At 43.2% G+C, this 12,077-nt stretch overlaps 1 protein-coding gene across 1 annotated transcript; it reads left to right on the top strand.

The window, feature by feature from the left end:
- The first annotated feature begins 129 nt into the window (after nucleotides 1-129).
- Nucleotides 130-11,119, top strand: LOC132468097 (protein unc-13 homolog B-like). Its single transcript, XM_060065747.1, has 9 exons — nucleotides 130-458; nucleotides 5,014-5,043; nucleotides 6,573-6,672; nucleotides 6,875-6,992; nucleotides 9,235-9,358; nucleotides 9,477-9,550; nucleotides 9,883-9,925; nucleotides 10,481-10,513; nucleotides 10,775-11,119. Exons 1-9 carry the CDS (start codon nucleotides 437-439, stop codon nucleotides 10,981-10,983), a joined length of 753 nt encoding a protein of 250 aa, XP_059921730.1. The 5' UTR covers nucleotides 130-436; the 3' UTR covers nucleotides 10,984-11,119.
- Nucleotides 11,120-12,077: the final 958 nt, after the last annotated feature.

Here is a 12,077-nt window from a genome sequence, read left to right as displayed (position 1 = left end):
AGAGAGAGAGAGAGAGAGAGAGAGAGAGAGAGAGAGAGAGAGAGAGAGAGAGAGAGAGAGAGAGAGAGAGAGAGAGAGAGAGAGAGAGAGAGAGAGAGAGAGAGAGAGAGAGAGAGAGAGAGAGAGAGTCATACACACAGATTACCTCTAGGACCGCCCAGTCGGCCGGATTAACGCCTGTCTGTCGTCCGTCTACAGGGATGACACTCAACGCACACTCCAAAGAGTCTCCTGCATCCACTTTAGCTTCGATGTCCACTTTCCCTGCAGCGACATGACGACGTGCAGTCGAAAGCGACGCTCTGAACTGGTGACTCGGGCCATGCCAGCCCCGCTTTGTTTATTTATCTTTATTTTTAAGGTCAACGCACTGGCCCCGCCTGGAGACGCTCAGCAGAAGTAGAGTATAGGGCTTCAGGTGGACCGAGCTGCTGCCATGTCGCTGCTGTGTGTCCGAGGTGAGTTGGATATTCACAAGTGGTTATCACTTATCATTCGACCGAATGGGTTATTTGGACCAAACTATATCATATGATTTGTTGAAGTGTCACTTTACTCTTAAACTACCTTTATTGTATTTAAATCTAATTTTATTTGTGATCATGATCCACTGAAGGCTGTTTCTGATATTGGGTCTGTAGCAGGCATCAACACACTGTAGCCTATTTATTGAGGATGTTCTGTAAATTGGATTTTGGTTTTGTTTGTCTAAGATTCATGATAATCAATCCTGATCAATCCTAATGTGCCTACAACTATTCTCCTCGGCTCAGATTTTTACTCCGATTACAAATGCACAGCTATTAGGCCTACGGTAATGCACTTCTCATTATAGTCATTATAATGGCTCCTCATTATACTGACTCAGATAGAAAAATTGTGGCATTTTGTTATATAATAAAATATAATAGTAAATCCTGTACACTGTATTTACACTAATGTTACATGCTACTTGTGCTTTCCGTTGCTCATCAGTTGTGAATAACTAATATCTGAGTCATGTTGACTCATGGAACTGAGTGTAAAATAAGATGTTTATTTGATGTGTTGTAAGTTAAACATAACGTTCATTGTTTAAAGCGAGCTTCTCCAGTGACCGGACAAGTTAACAGTAGACCATCTCTAGACCAAAATAGTGAGCAGTGTACCTTCTGTAGAGCAGACTAGTAAAAAAGTAGCCCTCCTCTAGAGCAAAGTAGTGTAAAAGTAGACCTTCCCTGGAGCAGACTAGTACAGAGCAGTAGACCTTCTCTAGACCAGACGAGAAGGTCTACTGCTCTGTACTAGCCTGCAGAAGGTAAACTGCTGCACTACCTTCTCTATGGCAGATTAGTTCAGAGCAGTAGACCTTCTCTAGGCCAGACTAGCAGTGTACCTTAATACGTATAATGTGCAGCGTATAATGTTTGAAGAGTACGTTGAGTCTTCCACCTTGAGTTTATGTTTTACCCCTCTGCCTGACCTGGTTTTGAGCTTCTATCGGTATTAAATAAACTAGCTTGAAGGTAAATGGCGAGACCGTGTGGGTTCGAATATGTCTCTGTTGTTAAAATAGGGGTTAAATGCTTGGCTGCTTGGCTTGTGCAGAATGCTTGTGCGTGGTGGGCAACTGGTGTGCAATGGCCTTTATCTGTTACAAGCTACACTGAAAATAATACAAGCATACAATCCGAATTGAAGAAACTACAAAAAAGTGATGCAGAACATCAAAAAAAAGCAGGACGGATGTAAGAGTAGCTAGGAATCCGAAATGAGTGGCTGCCTACTGCACAGAATTACATTAATTCACATTTCAAAGGGCTTTCCACAACATAGTTTAACTCAACAAAGTTCATTTTAGACTTCAAGAGCCAGATACGACATTCAGCCAATGTGAACATGTCAGCTTGTGCGTGTTGAAGTTGGGGAGGCATTCTACATACCCAAGGGAGCTAGGAGGCTCAGTCCACATTGAGGTCCTACAAATGAGAAGAGTTTGGACTGAGAATGATGTCCACTAATGACGTCTCTTATTAGTAGACCTCATAAAGCGCATAGCGACGGATGAGTGATGAGATGTGATTCCAAAGTGGTAAAACAACAAGATTCTAAGTTCTAGTAGCCTCCTTAATAACTGTAGATACTGCGCCTAACCACACATTGTATCTATAATACAGTAGTGTTGTGCTGGGTGGATGCTAAGCTAAACACAAGGCTGGTTTACATTGGTTAAATAGCAAGGAGAAGGAAGAGCAGTATCTGGTTGGGTACAGGTGTAGCGAGGTTTCTGAGCTGTGTACAGGGTTAGGGATATATGTAAGGGTTCGATTAGAGTACAGGAGGGGTTAAGGTTAGATGTTTGGGTAAAATAATGGTTTGGGATTAGGGTTAGATGTTAGGGTTGGATGATTGGGTTAGATGATTCATTTTAGATGGCGATTAAGGTTAGATGTTCGAGTTAGATGTTGGGGTTGGAAGTGAGGGTTAGATGTTATGGTTCGATATGAGGTTTAGCTGTTAGGGTTAGATGAAGCTTAGATTTTAGGGTTAAATGTTGGAGTTAGAGGTGAATTTGATTTTGCGGCGAGGTTTTAGGGTTAGATGAGGGTTAGATGCTAGGGATAGGGTCACTCCAGGGCTCCACTGAAAATGCTGTGTCGCTGTGCCATCAGTGTCCCTCCACCGTTGATGATGTTCGCCATCTCCATCTTAGTTTGGGCGGTGTTTGCCGCTGGTTGTGGAGCACCTTTCATTGATTATAATAACAGCAATTTCCAGTCAAATTGAGAGGTGGACTCAATGGCCATTTTATACAACGGGGGGCCTAAATAGGATACAGGTGGGGTACAGCTACAGATTGTATCTGATGGTCCATTCACAGGTCAGCTACTGCTGCAGCTCCATCTGGCTGTTAGAAGAGAGTAATCCCCAGACCATCTGCTGTGTGTGTGTGTGTGTGTGTGTGTGTGTGTGTGTGTGTGTGTGTGTGTGTGTGTGTGTGTGTGTGTGTGTGTGTGTGTGTGTGTGTGTGTGTGTGTGTGTGTTTTGTGTGTATGCGCGTGTGTGTGAGTATGTGTAGTTGCTCTGTAGCATGATGCTTCTTGGTAGACTTATAATACCAAGGCAGAGCCTGCAATGACCAGAACTATTGAAATACTGTGCTGGCATCTGGAGTGCAGGAGTGGTGACTCTCCAGTCCACTGATTATAAATGTGGACAAATCAAAATAACTGATTATTTTCTGCAGCCACCAACTGCCACCGTGTCTCCTCTGTGACCTGAACGACCAATTGAAATGACTTTTAAATATCTCAGGCCAATCATTGGCTTCCTTTTTAATCTGGAAATTCTGGAGTTTTGGAGTGGGTCAGTCTGGGGGTCCTTTTAGAAGGTTTATGTAAGCCTTGTCAAAAGTTTCATTGGTTACAACATCACCACATGGTTTGGTAGCCTTGGTTGTTGGGGAGGAACAACTGAATGACTATGACTCTACAAAGCTAGGGCCATAGAGAAGAAGCCCTCCCCCATCTACGCTATATAACTATGACTCTACATAGCTAGGGCCATAGAGAAGAAACCCTCCCCTATCTACACTATATAACTATGACTCTTCAAAGCTAGGGCCATAAAGAAGAAGCCCTCCCTATCTACAGGATACAACTATGACTCTACAAAGCTAGGGCCATAGAGAAGAAGCCCTCCCCTATCTACAGGATATAACTATAACACCACAGTAGGGGAAGCTATATAAAGGCCATATAAAGGACAACAGAGACCCTCTCCATGGTGAATTGTACCAAATGCAATTGCTTTTTTAAATAACCCCTATTAACTGCTGCAATTAATATATGTCACTGTCTTATGTGAGTGTCATGCACACTGTTTTAATGTTTTAGATGAGAAATAAGTCCCACACTTGGCGATAAAGCCGAATTATATTATATTATATTCTACGACCAACCATAAGGCCATCCTGACCACCTATACTCTGACCAGATCTTAGGTCAGAGGGTGGTCACATATCAGGACAGTGGGGCGTTCCATATAATCTTAGGTCAGCGGGTCGTTCCATCAGATCACAGGTCAGTGGTTGATCGATCAGATCTCAGGTCAGAAAGTCATTTCATCAGATCTCAGGTCAGAAGGTGGTTCCATCAAATCCGGTCATAGGGTCGTGAGTCGTGACAGTATGGTGGAGTACCAGATCTCAGGCCAGTGCTACGTAAAGCTGATGAGAGTTTAGTGTTGGGGGGGATAATCCCTCCCAGCTAAATCCCTGAATGGCTCAAATCTACGACAGGAGGACAAGTGTCTGTGTATAGACAGTAGCCCATGTAGGGGCTGCTAAACAATTGATTCTTTAATAGTAGGCTCAGGGTTAGGGTTTTTTGCATAATATGACCTGGTGTGAATAATCTGAGACTATAAATGTGATTAAGAGATATACAATTTAAGTCACAACTGCAATTCACTTACATTTTTTCCATTTGATCTTTAATCTTTTTAATTTTTAAAGGAGACTTTATAATATTTTTTGAGTTATGTAACTTTATCATACTTGGCTGGGTTCTATGGGTCAGGGTTAGGGTTTTAACGGACATAGATATAATATATTAAAGGATAATGATCAAAAGAAGTAGAATGAGTAATTTCCTTTGGTTAAATATCGTTTTATCAGTTGCCCATTCGATTTACTTGTCATTTACCGAAAACAAGAGGAAGCTCAGTGCTGTATTTATTTAGTTAAATAAAGGTAATGACAAGGTAAATACTCATTTACTTTGGGCAGGTTCATTATTAATTCATTGAGTAGGGTTTTTTAGTTAAGACTACTTGACAAAACAGATAACAACACTGTTATAAATAACAACAATTCGGTATTCAACCTCATCTAGTCTCATATTTCCATATGTTATACTGCTTCCTATTACGATTTTTAGGTAGTCTGTTAAAAACATAAAACATTTTGACACTTTCACTAACTCGTTGCTTCTGACTGATGTTGTCATGAACTTCTTGTTTCATCTTTTATAGTGAAGAAAGCCAATCTCCATGGCCCTCCAGGTAAGAGTTCACCTCCTCATCATCACATCCTCACCTGCTCCTCAACACCTCCCCCTAATCAACATCACCACCTCCTCATCACCTCCTCCTCACCACCTCATCACCAACACCTCCTCACCACCTCATCACCAACACCTCCTCACCTGCACCTCATCACCTCCTCCTCACCACCTCATCACCAACACCTCCTCACCACCTCCTCCTTAACTCCGCCTCACCTGCATATCATCCCCTTCTGCTCACCTGCTCCTCATCACTTCCTCCTCACCACCTCCTCCTCACCTGCACCTCAGACAGTAGTGTGTAGAGGTAGGGCCTGTAGGAGGTGGTAGTGTGTAGTAGTAGGGGCTGTAGTTAGCGATAGTGTGCTGTAGTGGTAGGGCCTGTTGGTAGCGTGTAGTGGTAGTGTGTAGTGGTAGTGTGTAGTGGTAGTGTGGGGCCTGTAGGTAGTGGTAGTGTGTAGTGGTAGTGTGGGGCCTGTAGGTACTGGTAGTGTGTAGTGGTAGTGTGGGGCCTGTAGGTACTGGTAGTGTGTAGTGGTAGTGTGTAGTGGTGGTGTGTAGTGGTGGTGTGGGGCCTGTAGGTACTGGTAGTGTGTAGTGGTGGTGTGTAGTGGTAGTGTGGGGCCTGTAGGTAGTGGTAGTGTGTAGTGGTAGTGTGTAGTGGTAGTGTGTAGTGGTGGTGTGGGGCCTGTAGGTACTGGTAGTGTGTAGTGGTAGTGTGTAGTGGTGGTGTGTAGTGGTGGTGTGGGGCCTGTAGGTACTGGTAGTGTGTAGTGGTAGTGTGGGGCCTGTAGGTAGTGGTAGTGTGTAGTGGTAGTGTGGGGCCTGTAGGTACTGGTAGTGTGTAGTGGTAGTGTGTAGTGGTAGTGTGGGGCCGGTAGGTACTGGTAGTGTGTAGTGGTAGTGTGTAGTGGTGGTGTGTAGTGGTAGTGTGGGGCCTGTAGGTACTGGTAGTGTGTAGTGGTAGTGTGGGGCCTGTAGGTAGTGGTAGCGTGTAGTGGTAGTGTGGGGCCTGTAGGTACTGGTAGCGTGTAGTGGTAGTGTGGGGCCTGTAGGTACTGGTAGTGTGTAGTGGTGGTGTGTAGTGGTGGTGTGGGGCCTGTAGGTACTGGTAGTGTGTAGTGGTAGTGTGGGGCCTGTAGGTACTGGTAGTGTGTAGTGGTATAACCTGTATGTGGGGATAGTGGTGTTGTTGGACCTGTAGGGGGGTTGTAGGACTTATAACCAGGTTGAAAAGAAAATTAAACAGCCTAAGGTCTTCTGTTATTTGTGATATTTTCATTCAGCCAATCATACAGAAGTGGTATTATCAGTTACATATGAATGAAATGTAGGCTACCTTCTATACGGAAGAATGGAATTCTACATGACTTAGAGAAACACAAGAATGACAACAACAACTGAACACAAGAGTCTTCATCCAATGTGATTGGTTATGCAACAGTTCCTACCTCCAGATTCCGGGCTGAGAAGATTTCCACTTGATTTTTATCTCATTTGCTCATTTTCTGATCTTTTTTTTCCCAGATAAATTCAATGCTTACGTTACCTTAAAGGTGCAGAAGGTCAAAAGCACCACCATCACGGTCCGGGGAAATCTGCCATGTTGGGAGCAGGACTTCATGTTGTAAGAATCTCTCTGCCTCTTCATCTTCTGAGCATTTAAGCTGTGCATGTACTTCACATTGTTTTAGTCCAAAACTATATCTGTTGAGGAAAACATAATTCTTATGCATACTTTCATGGATCTTTCAGTACAAGCAAACTGTACGAAATATAGTTAGTCTAACCACAAATTCTTGTGCGATGTGTGTGGATGGGTGTTAAAGTGAGATCAGTCATCTAGATTCAAGCTTGGTGGTGGAACTGTGGAATAAAGGTCTTATCTGGGATACTATGATTGGAACAACACTCATCACCCTGGACAGCATCCCCCAATCTAACAAGGTAATGCATCTGACCAGCTGACTAACTCACCTGACAAGGTATCACACCTAACCCGGTAACTCACTTGACCCGGTAACTCGCCTGAAAAAAACCTGACCAGATGAAAACCTCACCTGAACAGATAACTAAAGCCCTTTTATCACATAGTTGCAGGTCAATTACTGGGATAACATTGCAGGCACCGTTAGTGATTTAGATTATTCACGCATGTAGATACGTTCAGGAAAATTTATGTCTTGCGCCCGTTCACACGCGGCAGGGCAATGCCGGAGTACGGCCGAGAGACAGTCCAGCAGAGGCAACACTGAGTGGAGGGCCCTTATTTCGGAACCTGTCCTGTTTCCATAATCTTTTGAAAAAAGACTTGTTCGTAAACAAAAGAGGCGGTATTGATATTGTTATCGGATCACCCAAAAGCATTAGCTCATTAAGATCAATAGTCGCAGCTTCAAATTCTTCCTCAGCGGAGTCTTGAGATTGGTTCGCTCACTAAACACTTGTTCGGAACCTGTCCAGAAAAAAGCAACTTGTTTGCAAAAATAAGACGCTGTATTGATAATATGCATTGGCTCATTCAGATGGAAACAGTCATTGATTTCATATATGTTCTCAGTGGAGTCTTGTGATTGGTTGGCTCGCTCTATGTAAAATTGTCTCTACCGTTGTTCTGCCAATTAAGCTCCCTTGTCCGATTTCTCTATCACGATGCTCCTGCTACAGAACCACGTTATTTTACACCACTACTCGGCCCATGTACACTGTAAGAATATTGGGAGCATATTTTGATACTGTATTATAACGTCTATATTGGAGATTTCAGGGGTTCTACTGATTCCGTTTTTTTGCTTAGGAAATTTCCTTACCTAACGAGGTGACCCGGAAATATTTGGAGGCAAGGTTGTTAGAATTCTAAAAATGTTTAGGAAAGATGCCTCGATGCAACCTTTAACCCACCTTTTGCATAGGTTACTCCTGACCGACCTTTATGAAAGGAAAGGATATATGTTTAACCCATAATCCTTTACTGTGAAAATATTTAAAGACACAAAGTGTACAGACTCTCTGCGAAGACGCATGAGAGACGCTGTAAAGCAGAAGAGAGGAAGAGTTAACCAAACATTAGGGAGAAGAGGCGAAGAATGGAAAGAACGCCTAAAAGACCAACATCATAATGGTTATTTTCGTAGCCCATAATTTAAACCATAAGAAAATAAAATGCCAACTTCATATTTAAGAAAGACTAATGGGGGCAGTTCATTTCAACATCAAAGTTTGGTCCCTTTTTTCAAGTTGGCCAAGTCTGACCTTAGTGTTTTCACTGTTGGCGCAACCTGATTGAAATTAATACGACAAGAACGCATGGATCGAAAGAGCGCTTGTTGTAGTCCATCTTCGGAAAATTGTAGTACCACGTTAGAGACGCTAGAGGTCAGCAATATTCGCAATTGCGCAATGACGTTGGTTAGGAAAAGTGTTGAATTCATTTTATACAGTGCTGTCTTTTCCTCTATTCGAAAGGAAGCACCTTTTCATCTCTCCTTGACCTGATGACGTTTTCCACAAAGGTTAAGGAAAGGTGGCATAAAGGTTAGGAGATTTGACTTTCCGAATTGGTGTGTATTTTAGAAACTACTACACCGCGGATTATTATTGTCGGCAGGGCCGTTGCACCAAGTCCTGGGCCCCTATACAAGAGGTACTGATGGGCCCCCCTGTGCTGAATTGTTGACGCGGGGGGGGGGGGGGGGGGTGGAAGGAGCAATTGTTGACGGGGGAGGGGGGGGGGGGGTTGGAAGGAGCAATTGTTGACGGGGGGGGGGAGTGGAAGGAGCAATTGTTGACGGTGGGGGGGGGGGGGGGCTAGTACTATGGGCTGGTAGTTAATTTTTTTATTTTTAGTTGGCCCCCCCTGGGCTGTGGACCCCTAGAATCGTCATCACCTTTCACCCCTTTACGACGGCCCTGATTGTCGGCATGCTCATGCGCAGAACCACTAGCAAAATCGGACAAGGGAGCATTAATTGGCAGAACAGCGGCAATCTGACTGCTGTTATTCCCAACACAGCCGGGCATGCAGTTATCCGGGAATTTTTCTCCATTTTGGGCAAATCATGGCAAAACCTACACCATCATGAGTGACTGATGATGTCTGGAGTACTTCCAACATTTAAATCTATACCATTCATGTATTATTTATTATGAACATAATCAGGGCTGTTCTGTGTTCTTCTTGGTGGGCCAGGAGGGCTCAGGGCACTGGCTGCAACTGGACTCTGAGCTCCTGATGAGGGAGGAGGAGATCTGTGGAACCAGCACCCCCACCCCCCACCAAGTCCTGCTGGACACACGCTTTGAGCTTCCCTTTGGTAAACGCACACACGCACACACACATATACAGACAGATACACATAGACATACACAGACACACACACATACACTCATACTCCTTCATTGCTGCATTATTTGGTCTACATCTCTCCCCAGATATACCAGAAGACGAAGCCCAATACTGGACGCGCAAACTGGATCGAATTAACTCCATTCACATCCATGGAGAGGTGAGTTCCTACTAAGGCTAACCCCTTTCACCTAACCCCTAGTCCAAACCCCTAACTGCTAAAGCTGACTAGTCCCTAATGCTGGACCAATTCTGAATGAATTTACATAATGCTACTTATAATAATTGACAGAATATTAATATTTATAAATCTGTTGAACTGTTACACTTTTTTGTTTCTTTGCACACAGCCATCTTGTCATTGCAACCCTATGACACAATGTGATATGTTTTCTTCCTTCAGTTTTTTCTCCTTCTCTTTCTTGCTGCGTCATTCTATTCTTCCTCTCTTCTTTCCTGACTTTTGTCCCTTCCATGAAATTGTCTCCAAAGGAGGAGATCCAGAGAATTATGCCTTCCGTCCCCTCTCAGTGTTGTAAGTTTGAAGACAAAATCAAAATATCTATAACAGTATGGAACATTACATCAAGCAAAAACATTTCCCCAGTATTAAACATACCATAAAGATAGAAAACCTTGATACTTGATGCAGATTGCGTCATTTATGTTATCAACCAAGTAGGTTCTTTCAAACAGAGTATCTACACAGGATGTTCAACGGTTACATTTCCACATCTTGATTTTAAAACGGGATCATTAGGTTATAAAGAGCATGTAAGTATTAGGGTGTGAGGACTATAGCATGCTAGTGCATTAGCGGGCTAGCATGTTTGCTTTAGCAAGCTAATGGAATAGTTGTTATATATATAGCATGTTAATAAGGTAGTGTGCTAGAGCATAAGCTACCGATCTTCGTAACCAGAAGGTTGCCCATCCCCATTAGAGGTCAACGCCCCAGGGCTTCGGCATGTCTCCGAAGGGAGACATGTTGCTGGCCTTGCTTTCTGCGACTACTGAATGCATTTTCTAGTTGCCAAATTATACTTTCTTTTTTTTGTTTATTTTTTTTGCCACATTTGCCTCTCCCCAGGTAGTTGGAGTTACTTCAGCCGAAACGAAAGGAGTATGTACATATATTTTATAATTGTTTTTATTAATATTATTCTGATTATGTTATTATCTACTCTTATCTACTCTTCCTGGCACTAACCTTATTTTCAAAATTGGGAACTATTAAAATTGTTTTTTTTTATATTTTTCTCAATGATCAAATGAGGTATTACATATTAGAGGTTTAAGAAGTAAATAACTATTGTGCACTATTTTTGTCACTGTTTATGCTATCCTATCGGCTAAAGAAGATGATTTACGTGTTGACTTCCAGCGTTGGATGACCAGGACAGTGTAGTGGATGACCGAGGTGGTTACTACCGCAATGAGATGGCTACAAGACCCCCACGCTACCACAACACACCCCAGAACAACTCCTCCGCACACCAGTATCCCATCGGCAGGCCTCCCCAATACTCCCTGTCCAGAGAGTCCCTCCAGAGATTTGAGCTGGATGAAAGGGAAGCTAGGGCAAGCAGGTAAATGTGGGACATACATACTTTCTTACATGCATACATTCCTGTGTATATACATGGGTACATATGTAAACATGTATATGCCTACATTTATTTGTACACAAACACATACATTTGTATTTATCGATTGTGGCAACCCGGCTCGGGGAGTGAACGGCCTCCTCAAACCGCACACGATTCTCTTTGGTTCTTAAGCCACAAAGGCATCATTGCTGCTTCTGCTGCCAGCGTGGCTCGTTTTGCGGCCTCGTCCCTCGCAGCCTCGGTCCCTCGCAGCCTCGGTCCCTCGCAGCCTCGGTCCCTCGCAGCCTCGTCTCCGGTAGGGATGGGGACAGGGCTCCAGACTAACTTTTTCCTTGGGTGCACTGGTGCGCCTACATTTTTAATTTGGGTGCACCAGCACGTATTTATGGTAGGGATGGGCATTTGAAGAAATTTTCTTGATCGAGCATCGCTAGAGTTATCGATCAATTATCGATTAATCATTAACTTTTTTCTATGTTTTTTTTCTAATGTTTTTATCAATGAAATCTTTATTCCAACAATAATGTATGGGCCAAAATTAATACAATACAGTTAACTTGAAGACCTACAACTGTTTAACAGTTTTAAAATAATAAATACAGGCATTATAGGTTATAGGCCTATGCGGCGCTCGTAAAGTCCGAACAATGCGCCTACAGGCGCTCTTAAAGGTTTGGAAACGATTCAACAAGACTAAATCTGTAGCCTATTCCAATTACAATAAGTAGCGAACTTATCGGACAACAATAATCAAACAAAGGCAGTAGGCTAAAAGTGGGCATTAAACTGTATAACTGTTATGAAAAAAAAGGGGGGGAAAAGGCCGACATATAATGCCTGCAGGCGGCGCGCGGAAAAGGCTCGCAACAAAAAGATGAGCCACCCATTTACAAACAATTGCATGAACTAGTCTATCTAAAAGCAATACCTTATTGAACATATATAAGGCTGGACTTGTTGCTAAAATATCACAGTTTTGGCAAAATGTAATGACTCCAAGAGGCACCAAGCGGAGCGAGAGTCAACACATTAAGAAAGAAAAGAGCGACTCACATACGGTGGTGACTGTCGTCCATA

This window comes from Gadus macrocephalus, chromosome 11 (assembly GCF_031168955.1).
Source record: "Gadus macrocephalus chromosome 11, ASM3116895v1".
NCBI lineage: Eukaryota > Metazoa > Chordata > Actinopteri > Gadiformes > Gadidae > Gadus > Gadus macrocephalus.
Note: the sequence above shows the minus strand (reverse complement) of the source record. Positions and strands in the feature narration are given on the sequence as shown.